The 14,805-nt window shown below is 33.9% G+C and overlaps 1 protein-coding gene across 1 annotated transcript; it reads left to right on the top strand.

Moving 5' to 3' along the window:
* Positions 1-7,300: 7,300 nt before the first annotated feature.
* On the top strand, positions 7,301-13,980 carry LOC105333711 (uncharacterized). The gene is made up of 2 exons (XM_066067660.1): positions 7,301-9,397; positions 11,833-13,980. The coding sequence occupies exons 1-2, from the start codon at positions 9,320-9,322 to the stop codon at positions 13,939-13,941; spliced, it is 2,187 nt and encodes a 728-aa protein (XP_065923732.1). The 5' UTR covers positions 7,301-9,319; the 3' UTR covers positions 13,942-13,980.
* The last annotated feature ends 825 nt before the right edge of the window (positions 13,981-14,805 follow it).

Genomic DNA, 14,805 nt, shown 5'->3' with positions numbered 1-14,805 from the left:
GGGAATGTATCCTTGTTTTGATGGAGTTTGGAAATGTATCCTTTTTTTTTAATGTATCCTTGTTTTGATGGGGTTTGGGAATGTATCCTTGTTATGATGGGATTTGGAATGTCTGGAAATATATCCATTTTGTTTTGATCGGGTTTGGAAAATATTCATATTGATTTGATAGGGTTTGGGGATTTATCCTCTTTTAATTTGATAGAGGTTTAAAATGTATGCTCGTTTTGATGGGGTTTGGGAATGTAACATAATTATTTTGATTGGGTTTTGAAATATATATTTCCTGGTTTTTAGGGGGTTTTGAAATGTATCCCTATTTTGATTGGGTTTGGGAATTTATCCTTGTTTTGATGAGGTTTTGGAATGTACCCTTCTTTTGATGGGGTTTGGGAATGTATCATTGTTATGATATAGTTTGGGAATGTATCCTTATTATTTTGATTTTATTGGGTTTTGGAAAGAACTCATTTTGAAAGGGTTTAGGAATTTATTCTTAATTTGATGAGGTTTGTGAATCTATCCAAATTATTTTAAAAGGGTTGGAATGTATCCTTGTGTTAATAGGGTTTTGAATGTTTCCTTGTTTTGAGAGGTTTTTGAAATGTTTCCATATTTTAATGGGGTTTAAGGAAAGTACATGTATCATATTTGTTTTGATAGGGTTTAGGAATGTACGTATCCATGTTTTGATAGGGTTTTGAAAAGTATCCTTGTTTTAATGGATTTTTTAAATGTATCCTTGTGTTTGTTTTGATGGGGTTTGGAATGTATCTTTGTTTTGATGGGGTTTGGAAATGTATCCTAATTAATTTGATTTGATTGGGTTTTGGAAAGTAGGGTTTGAGAATGTATTCTTGGTTTGATAGAGTTTGAAAAAGTATTCTTATTTTGATGGTGTGAGGGAATGTATCCTTGTTTTGATGGGGTTTGGAAATCTATTCTTGATTTAATGGGGTTAGGGAATGTATCCTTGTTTTGATGGAGTTTGGAAATGTATCCTTGTTTTGATGGGGTTAGAAATTGTATTCTTGTTTTGATAGAGTTTGGGAATGTGTTCTTGTTTTGATGGGGTTTGGGAATGTATCCTTGTTTTGATGGGGTTTGGGAATAATTTCTTGTTTTGATGGGGTTTGGGAATGTATCCTTGTTTTGATTTGATTGAGAATGTATCCTTGTTCTGATGGATTTAGAAAATGTATCCTTGTTTTGATCGGGTTTGGGGATGTATCCTTGTTTTGATGGGATTTGAAATGTGTCATTGTTTTGATTGGGTTTGGGAATGCACCCTGAAGCGGAAAGAGGTTTAAATTGTATCCTAGCTTGTTTTGATGGGGTTCTGAAATGTATCCTTGTTTTTATGGGGTTTAGGAATGTAACGTAATTGTTTTAATGGGGTTTTGAAATATATATATCCTGGTTGATAAGGGGTTTTGAAATGTATCCTTATGTTGATGGGATTTCGGAATGTACCCTTGTTTTGATGGGGTTTGGGAATGTACCCTTGTGTTGATGGGGTTTGGGAATGTATTCTTGTTTTGACAGTTTGGTAATGTATCCTCATTATTTTGATTGGGTTTAGAATGTATGCTTATTATTTTGATAGGGTTTTGAATGTATCCTTGTTTTGATGGGGTTTAGGAATGTATCCTTATTTTAATGTGGGTTTAGGAAGGTATCATAATTGTTTTGATTGGGTTTTGTAATGTATCCTAATTTATTAGTTTGATTTGATTGGGTTTTGTTAAGTATCCTTATATTCATGGGATTCAAAGATATATCCTGGTTTAAACAGGGTTATGAAATGTATCCTTGTTTTGATGGGGTTTTGAAATGTATCGTTGTTTTGATGGGGTTGGGGAATGTATCCTTGTTTTGATGGGGTTGGGGAATGTATCCTTGTTTTGATGGGGTTGGGGAATATACCCTTGTTTTGATGGGGGTTGGGAATGTATCCTTGTTTTGATGTGGGTTTAGGAAGGTATCATAATTGTTTTGATAGGGGTTGGAAGTTTGATTTGTTTTATTTTTATATTCATTGGATTCAAAGATATATATTGGTTTGTTAGGGGCTTTGAAATGTATCCTTGTTTTGATGGGAATTGGGAATGTATCCTTGTTTCGATGGGGTTTGGGAATGTATTCTTGTTTTGATAGAGTTTGGTAAGGTATCCTAATTATTTTGATAGGGTTTTGAATGTATCCTTGTTTTGATGGGTTTTTTAAATGTATCCTTATTTTAATGAGGGTTTAGGAAGGTATCAGAATTGTTTTGATAGGGGTTGGAAATGTATCCTAATTAGTTTGATTTGATTGGGTTTTGTAAAGTATCCTTATATTTATGGAATTCAAAGATATATATTGGTTTGTAAGGGGTTTTGAAATGTATCCTTATTTTGATGGGGTTTTGAAATATATCCTTGTTTTGATGGGAATTGGGAATGTATCCTTGTTTTAATGGGGTTTAAGAATGTTTCCTTGTTTTGATGGGGTTTGGTAAGGTATCCTAATTATTTTGATAGAGTTTGGAATGCATCCTTATATTTTTTATAGGGTTTTGAATGTATCCTTGTTTTGATAGGGTTTAGGAATGTATATTTCCTTGTTGTGGTTGGGTTTGTGAATCCTAGCTTGTTTTCATAGGGTTTTTGAATGTATCCTTATTTTAATGGGAGTTTAGGAAGGTATCATAATTGTTTTGACAGGGTTTAGGAATGTACGTATCCTTGTTTTGATAGGGTTTTGAAATGTATCATTGTGTTAATGGGATTTTGAAATGTATCCTTATTTTAAGGGGTTTTGAAATGTATCCTTGTTCTGATAGGGTTTTGAAATGTATCCTTGTTCTGATAGGGTTTTGAAATGAATCCTTGTTTTGATCGGGTTTGGAAATTTATTTTTGTTTTAATGGGGTTTGGGAATGTATCCTTGTTTTGATAGGGTTAGGGAATGCATCCTTGTTTGATGAGGTTAGGGAATGTACCCTTGTTTTGATAAAGGTTGTGAATGTATCCTTGTTCTGATAGGGTGTTGAAATGTATCCTTGTTTTGATGGAGTTTGGGAATGTATTCTTGTTTTGTAGGATCTTGGAATGTATCCTTGTTTTGATCTGAATGGAAATGTTTCATTTTTTTGATGGGGTTTGGGAATGTATCCTTCTTTTGATGCGGTTTGGGAATGTATCCTTGTTTTGATGGGATTTGAGAATGAATTCTCTTTTTGATAAGGTTTGGCAATGTACCCTTACTAAGTATTCTGATCAGGTTTTTGGAATGTATCCTTGCTTTTATAGGGTTTGTGAATGTATCCTTGTTTGATGGGGTTTGGGAATGTATCCGTCTTTTGATGCGGTTTGGGAATGTATCCTTATTTTGATTGGATTTGAGAATGAATTCTCTTTTCGATAAGGTTTGGCAATGTACCTTTATTTTGATGGGGTTTGGAATGTATCCTTGCTTTGATAGGGTTTGGGGATATATCCTTGTTTTGATTGGGGTGGTAATGTATCTTTGTTTTGATTGGATTTGAGAATGATCGAATCCTCTTTTCGATAAGGCTTGGCAATGTACCCTTATTTTGATGAGGTTAAGAACGTATCCTTGCTTTGATAGGGTTTTGGAATGTATCCTTGTTGATGGGGCTTGGTAATGTATCCTAATTGATTTGATAGGGTTTTGGAATGTATCCTTGTTTTGATGGGGTTAGATTTAGAATAAGATAATGTAAACAGTGAAATATTCACCCCATTTTAATTTTTTTACTCTTTCCCCATCATTGTCAATGCGCGAATTTCAGACTGTACAAATTCCAATGGCTAAAGTTATCTTTCTTAAAACACAACTTTGACTGGGCGAATTCAAAACGGGACGAAATCGCTTGCGGAGAAATGCGAAAATAACATGGGGCAAAAGTAACCTATCATACAGTTTAATAAGATTTAATTATAATTTGGGCGATTATAAAGTCTCCCAAACGAACGAGGCCATCATTGGGAGTAGGGGTGACCCACACGGGTCAAACTTTACAGACAAAAAGATTTAGAACTTGATTATTTTTATTTCTGAAGTTTCATGATGTTTCCCAGGGGTCCTTTACTATACATCAGGTGAACCAACATGACCCAAGGAACAAGAATATATATGGTTTACGGGTGGGGTTCTTAACCGTTTTCAAGATATTCGGGCACTTTCTGTTTGAGAGGGGTCAGGACCATCCACGGGGCCCATGAACTACATACCATTTGATGCCCCTTGACACAAAGATAAAGAATATATATGGTTTAGGGGTGGGGATCTTAACCATTTTCAAGTTATTTGGGCACTTCCTGTTTTAAGGGGGTCTGGACCACACCTGGGGACCCATGACCTACATACCATGTGATTCCCCATAACACAAGCAATAAGAATATATATGGTTTAGGGGTGGGGATCTCGACCGTTTTTAAGATATCCGGACACTCTCTGTTTGAGGGGGTCAGGACCACTCCCAGGGCCCATGACCTACATACCATTTGATGCCCCTTAACACATGGAACAAGATTATATATGGTTAAGGGATGGGGTTCTTAACCGTTTTCAAGATATTCGGGCACTTCCTGTTTGAGAGGGGTCAGAACCAACCCTTGGCCCATGACCTACATATACTATATAGTAATTTAATGCCCCTTGACACAAGGAACAAGAATATATATGGTTTAGGGGTGGGGATCTTAACCATTTTAAGTTATTTGGGCACTTCCTGTTTGAGGGGGGGGGGGGGTCAGGACCACCCCGGGTACCCATGACCTACATACCATTTGTTGACCCTTAACACATGGAACAAGAATATATATGATTTAGGGGTCAGGATTCTAACAGTTTCTGAGATCTATGGTCATTTCCAATTCCTGGGGATGGGGATGACCCCAGGGGTAAGATCTAATAAACCTTATATATTGCCTGTAACAGTCAATATATGATTCTGAAAACACTATATTATTATCTTTGTCCGTTTTCAAGTTACCATTTACAAAAGAATCTAAGATTTTTCCCATAAGGTTCAATGTTAGACCGCACGACCTTTTGACCCCCAGAAAAATGGTTGGCCAACCCCAAATGAGAAAAAATCAAACCAGCGTGCACATCTAGATATGCAGGCCTATCGTATCCTAGAGTTTTGTACAATTCTGTTCAGCCATCTCTGAGAAACATGACGGACAAGTTCAGAGCGGGAAAGAAGAAAAAGAAGAAACCGTACAAGAACAATCAGTCTCCAAACTTTGGGAGACTTAATTGTTGTTTTGATTTTGTAGGGGATGCATATTTTGATATTTGATAGGATACAGGTGTAATCCAGTTCTCACAAATTAAGGGGTGGTCCCTTTTGTTTTCATAGGATATAGGGAATGTATAATTATTTCAATGTAATAGTTGTATCCTTGTTCTGGTGAAATATGGAGTGTATTAATCCCGTTTTGTTGAGGTTAGGGATTTATAATTGTTTTGATGGGATATGGGGATGTATCATTGTGTTGATGGGGTAGGGATTGTATCAATGTTTTGATGGGGTAGGGAATGTATCAATTAATGTTTTGATGGGCTGGGGAATGTATCCTTATTTTGGTGGGGATATGATGTACGTATCTGTTAGAGGATTCGTTCTCGTTTTGATGGGGTAGTGATTGTATTTTTTTATGATCAAGTTAAAATGTATCTTCTCTTGTTTGTTAAGAACGAGAATGTATCTTTGTTATGACGGGTATGATGACTCCATGTATAGTAATTTCGGTGCATCATTGATATTGGATATTGCATCATTGAATTGGTGTTTTTGGGGTCTTTTTATGATGGGTTAAGGATTACGCACCTTTTGTTTTAATTGATTTGGTTGATCAATGATGTCTCCTCTCCATGGTGGGATTATCAAGTTGCCCTATTTCGATCGGTACTCGAGTATTTTCCTCTTATAACTTTGGTCATGTTCGCTGGCCAAGGGTTTCCAATATATGGAGGGTAATCGTGTTCAAAAATTCAGACATGTAAACTTAATTGTAAATCGGAATATGCAATCGTATTGATGTGTGAGCCTAAGTATGAATATGTGTAATTCTATTCTACAAGTGTAAGAATTGACCCAGTTCCTTCGCATGATGCACATTTTGCAACTTTATTGTTTACATTAGTTAATTAAACCTTCAACTTTGCACACTTTCAATCCGTAGTTTCTGCATTTGTAACTTCAGGCTCGGCAATAACACATCTAACATGATACAAATTGACAAATGTAAAGTCTACAAGTTTGTCGAATTTTGACATGACCTTATATGGCAACTGCCTTGCTGCGGGAAAAGGCATGCCGTTGTAACGAAGAATATTGACCCGGGTTGAAAATTGACCCGGGGGTCATTTTTCAACGTTGAATATTGACCCGGGGGGTTATTTTTCAACGTTGAAAATTGAGACCAAAATCGTGAAATTTATACCCGGGGTCATTTTTCAACGGTATGAGAAAGATTTTTCTAAAATCTGATGACATCGACACGTTGAAAATTGATCCTGTTGAGAATTGACCCCAACCTCAGAGTTTTGATCTGAACTGGAACTTAATCTACACAGTTTAAATGTACAATCATGCACATATTTGAAAGTTTTAGTTTTAAAATGTTCATACTGTCCGATACATATGCGGACGGGCTAATTTCTTTTAAGTTGATGGGTCCAATTAATCATTTAATTTTGAGACTGAAAATATGATATCCATTTATTATTACTAAACTATGTAAATAAAGCTAAGAAGATGACCGATTGCTTCGGAATGGAACAGGCGAGTTGGGCTAGAATACTTTTTGACATAGATGACATGGTTTTCATTCCCTCATGTGACAGAATTTTTTTCAACTTGTCATAATCTCTGATAAATATATCTAACAAATCAATTGCCCGTTATTGTCACGTTTAAGGCAATTCAACAGAGCTCTATTCGACATGCACCTGGCGTTGTATTTTCTAATAATTGATAATATAACCTCTATTACGGAAGCCCATTTAGGACCTATTAAAAAATATTTTTGAATTTGATATAACGAATTCTTGAATTTGTTAAAACGAATTTAAATCGTTATAACGAATTGTTGAATCCGTTATAACGATTTAAATTCGTTATAACGAATTCCTGGAATTCGTTATAACGAATTTAATCTGTTATAACAAATTCGCTGAATTCGTTATTTCAAATTTTGAAATCTGTTTTAACAAATTAAATTTGAAATAACGAATTCTTGAATTCGTTATTTCAAAGATTGAATTCGTATTTTCGGTTTTTTAAAATCTGTTATAACGTATTTTCATCCAATTCGTGATAACAAATTCCATAAATTGTGGGAACAAATTAAACAGTGTCAAAATGTCAATGTTATTAATCCGTTATCACGAAGTGTAATCTGTGATAACAAATAAATAAATTTGATATAACGAATTATAAAATTGTTATTTCAATTTGCAAACCGATATAACGAATTTATTTATTTATGCGATAGCCATATTATAAGCGAGGCTGTCATCGAGGAAGCCATTACATAAAAAGGTAAGTCACGAGTGTAGTTTAACATTAATTTTAGTTATATATTGATCAATATTCATACGTGGTTTATTCTTGAATTTACAAGAAACGTCATTAAAACTCTCAATGGATGAAAAAAATGTATTTGTTTTTTAATACAGGGTGTCCCAAAATATCGGAAACCTGTCTTTTTTCTGAAGGATGCATGACTGCAGTTTAAACAAACATTTTAATTGCCAAATAACTGCAAAGTAACTAAAGTTATCTGTCAAGCATTTGTACTTTTCCGTGCTTATAATTTTAAGAAGTTAAGAAATAAGAAAAAAATGGGATCATTGCTAGAAAACTGCACTGAAAAAAAATCAGTAGCTTTAACTTCCAAAAAAAAAGGAATGTTTATATATTTCATATATGGTCTTAAAATCTATTATCATTTAAACTTTCAAGGATTCAGAGATAAATACAGTAAAAATTATGTTTTCCTTGCGTTCTGTGTGAACTTAGTTAATGGATGGTTTCCAGTTAATAAAATACACAAGGCATTTTTTAGCCGCACCATGTGAGGTCACTTGTTTTCCAAAAACAATTCAAATTGTTATTTTAATCTACTCATAGTCAACTCAAATTGTTATAAATTGAATACTTATCTTGAATTACTGAAGTAAGACAAAATTTGTCTATTCTAAAAGTTAAGCAAAATACTATTACAATATGATTAGATTTCACTAATTGTAGACTTGATGATTTTTTAAGTATAAACCAAATGTCAAGTTAAGACATGTTTGGGGGATCGTATCTCACTCAAAATGTTACACAATCAGCTAATCGACGGATCAAATAATATAACCCATATATACATTGTATATATATATATATCATCATTTATTAACAAAAGCAGGTACATGTACTCTTTGTCTAAAACTTTTGTAGGGCGATGGGTTTATATCGAAAATAAAAATTTAGGGTATCGTGTGCATGAAAGAAAACGACAGAAGTTCCCATTACTTGAGTACAAACATGATATTTGAATGATGAAACTGAAAATAAATACTGTATTAATTAACTTAGATTACATCAGAAAAATATAATAAGATGTATACATAACTAAGTGAATGATTTCTGTTTGTTTTGCAAATTGCAGCTGTTAACAATAAATAAGCAGACGTCAAATTTATGAAACAATATGATCTATCGATAATCGCGACATCATAGCAACATGGCTGGTTTTAAAGAAATTAAAAGTAAAAATATTTCATAGGTGGAAAAAACTTCATTCTTACATTTACATTTTCAAACTACTAGTTTTTATTGTATATCATCGCCCTACAAATTTAAGTTTATAACAATTTTTAAAAACATAATATAGCGGTGCCTTTTTAGCCAGCTCTTTTTTTGATACAAGCGTCAAGAAAATACTTAGACTTGGTAAAGTTGTCTTTCTTAGAAATGGATTAAAAAAAATATATTGTAGGAGATAAATGAAAATGTTTTTGTAATTTTGCTTTACCATAAATTGTATTTAATGAATATATCTTATCTTATCCTAATTTTGTTTTGAAAATATAGGGGAAAATACTTTTAATTAGTATAGTAAAGTTTAAACACTATCAATTGATATAAAGTTTTGCTGTTAAGTTTAGCATTTCATTAGCGTATGCTTAAATGTGTAGATAAGGTAGAGTGACGGTACTTAAAGAAAATTGTCTCAGAAAACTCAATTTAGTAAAATATTGCAAAATAATGGAATCATCTTGTTTAAATTGATGACAATTTTTTCCACAGATGGACGAATCACTAGAAAACTTCCTAGAAGAACGAGGTATCCCGGCTGAAAAAATTGAAGCTATGAAGGATCAAAAGGTTGGATGTTTCTTATCCTACTTTTTTATATTGCTTTGTTAATTACTCTGATTCCAATTTGTGCATAAAAGACTAAGAGGGTTGGGGGGGGGGGGGGGGGTGCATATACGTTGCATTTAGAAGAGCTCCATATATAAATATGAAAGAAAGTCCTGAAATTTTAAATATGAAAAACATGATATCAAATTAATCTTCACAAAACAATATTTGTCAGATTGAAATATCTTATAATTAAAATTCAGTTGGTTCTGATGGTTTTGTTGACTTCCAGGATGTTTTTGACAACTGTAATCCTCATACTATTAAATTAAAGATTGTCGCACCCCACATTTATTATGCACACAAATGATTCTATTCATTATTTAATCTTCATCTTAATATCATCCCTTTGAAAATCCGAATGTAATATCGATAAGCCTAGCACTGAGTATTTTGAAAATTAAATTTGATAAGAGATGAGAATGGCAAGACACGTTTTAAGGTTTTCTGTTTAAACATTTTATATTCTTCACAAGAATATCTTGATATTGTATATTATATGATGATATATTGACTGTATATTATACAAATATTGACTGGGTTGAGGGTAACATTGATTATATTAGCCCCCGATGGACGAAATATTGCCCGACGCGAAGCGGAGGGAAATATTTTCGTCCCAAGGGGGCTAATATAATCAATGTTGCCCGAAAACACAGTCAACATTTGTTGTGTAATATATGAGGAAACACTCCAAAATTCAAAAAAGTAATTGAAAACAGATCACTATAATTTTCTCAGCTCAACAATGAATTCACGAATTCAATTTGTTCAAAGTTTATTACCAAAATATCCTCGGCATCAAACGGTCAATGGTGATATTCCGCCGCCCGTAAGAATTAACATACTGATGTTCTACCTGATTTTACTTCACAGTAATAATTCACGAATCCTTATATCCGTTATGATACCAAACCGTCGCATTGTGCGTCCGTTGTTTACTTGCCTTGACTGACTGTCTATTATGACGTCACCTTGTTTTGGTGTTGCATAGAATTATTTACGTCATCGTTTACGAATCAACAAATCAGAAGCAATTAATTGAAATAAAGGGAATATTCTCAAGATATTATTCCGAGCCGGTCAATATATAGAGAATAATACATACCCGTTTCCATATCACAGCTTGTATCAGCCCGAGACTCCAATATCAGCCCGAGGGCCGAAGGCCCAAGGGTTGATATTGGTCGAGGGCTGATACAAGCTGTGATATGGAAAAGGCTATCTATTATTATATTACATACTTAGTAATAAATTTAAAAAGAAAACCCATCAACTTGAACAAATTGATTATTCATATCATTTGAAAAAGTCTGGACATGTACATGTATTTAATAAAAATATGAGTTCTTGTTTTAACAAACATGAAGCTACAGAACGGAATTTCACCAGGTTTTAAAAGTTGACTGCTTTAAAACATTTGCTAGCATTTGAAGTTTTCAACTGCTCTTAAAAATGTCGACTGTAACTGAAAATGTTTTATTTTTCGTCTGTAAACATGAAAAAATGCCGAAGCGAAAAAAGGCAGAGGAGTTCCGCAAGGGGTGCGATACGGATCCGTATCAGCCCTGGAGGGCTGATAACCTGTATCAGCCCCGGAGGCCGATACGGATTTTGTGATGTCATCTGTATCACATGTGCAAAAAAACTGTATTTATTACTAAGTATGTAATTAAAAAAAATATTGACCGGTCAATATTTTTCGGACGAGCTAATATTACAATTATTGACTAATCGTCTACATAGAGTTATATAGTGAGAGTATACTACTGAATATAACAAAACATTATATTGATCAAATGTTTATTGTGACCTTGTGAATTGTGAAAACTAGGGAAACAAATTTATTCTCTCTGTCTAATCTGATTTCTTTATTAAAGTACTAAATCATTTAACTATAATAGAAGTATAAAATAAGATACCATTTAACAATGAACACATTTTAATTGTATGGATTATGATAATTTAAACGCTGTTTCTTAATAAATAAACATTTCTACATGTTATTATCACACTTGAGGGCAGTATTCAGTAATTGATGATTGTATTCTTTTGCTTAACTTAGTATTTTTTCAGAAGTTATGTGAACACAATTAGATTTTTTGAGAAAACTAGTAGAAAAATTTATTTGTTGTAGATATACATCACTGTTAAATCATTTTAGTAAATTAATGCACCTAATGAATAGTAACAAAAATAAATTTAATTTATAATGAATAAATAAATGAATTCAAAATAATGAGTTTTCAATGATTTTCAAAGTGTCAAAATAACAACACGTCTGCATTGTCGTTACAAATATCATACTATAGACGAATTTTAACACTCAAATGTACTCTTTCTATGATTTTAATCATTCTGTAGATCATTCTTAAATAATATATTTCTTATTATAGATTGATAAAGATGTAATAGCAGAAATGAGCAACGAAGATCTATCGAAATACATCGTCAAATTTGGAGACAGATGTGCAGTTCGCCGGTTTTGTACAAAAGCCACATCAACAACTCCCAAGGCGGGAAATTTAAAAAAAACATCTCTGCTACAGAAGTTAAAGAAAAAACTGCACGCGCGATCTTCAAAAGATGAATCACAAAGCACAGAGAGTGAGGACGAAACTGTTAAGGATAAAAGACGTAAAACATTAAAAGGGAACAGCAATGCCGTGAAAAATGGAAGAACGATAAAAATGGGGTGGAAACATTTTGAAAACTCTGACTATATTCAAGTCAGATCCGACAAAGGGGGAGGGACGGATGACATTTTTGTGCCAAAAAGTTTCACAAAAGCAGATCTATTAGAGAGAGCAAAGTCTATGTTTTTCCAGGAAGGATTATCATCAAAGGGTCGAGAAGAAGAGCTAGAATTTGACATGGCGGACTTCAGATCTCAACCTTTAGATGACAATGTAACTATCGGAGAATTGTTTAAAAAAACTAACAGGAAAAATCTCAGGTATTATTTGTTTACAAAACCAAAAAATGAGAATCAGTCCAAAAAACTAAAGAGAAATGAAAAAAGGAAAAGTCAGAAACACTTGAAACCAATTACTCTCCCACAAGACTCGGATTCAGAAGATGACAGCAGTATTCAGAGAGAAGCAGCAATGGCCGTCAAATCTGAGAAAGCTTGCTCTTCGCGTCCAAGCAGCAGTTTGAATGTGAATTTTGTATCAGATCCTGATATACCTGGCCCTTCAGGTGAACAATCCATCAAGGCATCTAACATGACTTTCAACAAGTCTAAAATTCCAGGACCTTCAGGTCTTTGCACATCTGCAAACCCTCATCTACTATCACAGGAAGATATACCTGGTACATCTGGATTCCACACTTCAGAGTATGTGACCTTTCATGAATCAGACAGTGACACACTTCCTGATCTGCATGATTATTTTGGAACTGTCAGGTCAATGCAAGTTACAATGCCTGACGGAACGCAAGAAGAGGTTATCTACAGTATTGACCCCAATGACAGTGGTATTGTTCAGTTAAACCTCAATAATCAAGAGATTGTGTCGGATGAGGTCCTTATAAGAGTCCATAGGGGACATGCCTTAAAAGAGCTGCTAGAGGCATTTTCCAACACATTATTGTTACCAAACAGCAGAATTAAAATCCAGATGATCCTTCCAAATGGCTCGGTTGAACAAGCGCAGGATGAAGGTGGTGTAACAAGGGACTGCTTGACTGAATTCTGGGAAGAATTTTACGCGACGTGCACAGTTGGTAAGGACTGCAAGGTTCCCTATTTACGGCATGACTTTGGTCATCAGCAATGGGAAGCTGTTGGGAAGATTATAAAATATGGATTTGAAGAATTTGGACATTTCCCCGTCTACATAGCTCGTCCATTTATGGAATACTGCATCGTAGGAGAAGCAAAAACAGACTTGAAGGATACGTTTCTATCTTATGTCAGTCCATCTGAAGCTTCCGTTCTGAAACAAGCTTTGGCAGAGTTTGACAAAGTGGATCTTGATGAGCTCAATGAAATAATGCAGTCATATGACTGTAGGAGATTGCTTACGTCTGACAACATTGAAACAATCGTGAAGGAAATTTCCCACAAGGAAATAGTGCAAAAATCTATGTTCGTAATAGATTCATTCAAGCTTCATTTGCATGGTCTTATGTCAGAAGCAGCGCTTTGTGAATGTTATAAAAACCTAGTACCGAACAATCGACGAGTCATAGAAAAACTGTCTTTCCCAGAAATCCTGCTAGAAAAAGGAGCAGAAATGAAGAGATATCTTCAAAGATTCATACGAGAGCTGGACAAAGAGGCTTTGGGAAAATTCTTGAGATTCTCCACAGGATCAGATTTGATGTTGAAAGAAATAAGGGTCCGGTTTTCAAGCCTTGATGGTTTTGCTAGAAGGGTAATAGCACACACATGCGGTTGCGTATTAGAGATACCTACCTCGTATGATAATTATGTGGAATTTCGGGCAGAATTTATGTCCGTTTTAAAATCGGATGTTTGGGTTATGGACATGGAGTAATATTCGGAGGTAAAAGAAGGTAAAAGAAGAAAACAAAAGGATGCATGTGTTCATATCGAATTTGTTAACTTTCGTAAACTACAGACAGTAGTTAAAAATTCCAAAAAGTAAAAAATTAAAAATATACTTTTAAATGTATATTTCTTTTTAGAAAATGTTTGTTTTTATTCACTTAAACCACTAAATTTGTGTTCACAGTTTATTTGTTAAGTATTTTGACTACACAAACGTGTGATTGTTATGTTATTTTGGAAACGATCCAAATAAATATTTTCATTTAGTATGTCTGCCTTATTCTTCCTACAAGAACGTTTTAACTCATGAATACATGATTTGTGGTAATGGTTATGTTATATAAAAATATGACTCAATGAATACCATCAGTTATTATTGACAACCACAGATTAGATTTGTATCAGCTATTGACTTTATATGGAAGCCAGATATAGTATTGTTTTAATGAAATCATTAGGCATCAATATTAGAATTTGAACTTCAAAATGTAATAAAGCAATCTTTGGCTTATATACGTATATCGGCGATTAAAAGAGTATTGTCATGACTTTGGTCAAAATTATTTCTAAAGTGTGCTTCTCTTTTGTCCGTTGGTTGTCGTTGTCGTGGTAAACTTTTCATATTTTCATCTTCTCCAGTACCACGGAGCCAGTTTCAACCAAACTTCGCAAAACGCATCATTGGATGAGGGGAATTCAAGTTTATTCAAATTAAGGGCTACGCCTTCTTGAAAAGGGAGATAATTTAGAATTTCTGAAACTTTATTGGTAGTTCTGAAAAATAAATCTTCTCAGAAACTAGTCTGCCAGAAAAGCTGAAATTTGAAACTGTGAAAACTATCCCAGGAAG

The sequence above is a fragment of the Magallana gigas genome, chromosome 7 (assembly GCF_963853765.1).
Source record: "Magallana gigas chromosome 7, xbMagGiga1.1, whole genome shotgun sequence".
In the NCBI taxonomy this organism is placed as follows: Eukaryota; Metazoa; Mollusca; class Bivalvia; order Ostreida; family Ostreidae; genus Magallana; species Magallana gigas.
This window is presented reverse-complemented; position numbering and strand designations above follow the sequence as displayed.

Coding starts and splice junctions, on each gene's coding strand:
- LOC105333711 (XM_066067660.1), top strand. CDS start 9,320: ATGGACGAATCACTAGAAAACTTCCTAGAAGAACGAGGTATCCCGGCT. Junction 9,398..11,832: donor AAGCTATGAAGGATCAAAAG/GTTGGATGTTTC, acceptor TTCTTATTATAG/ATTGATAAAGATGTAATAGC.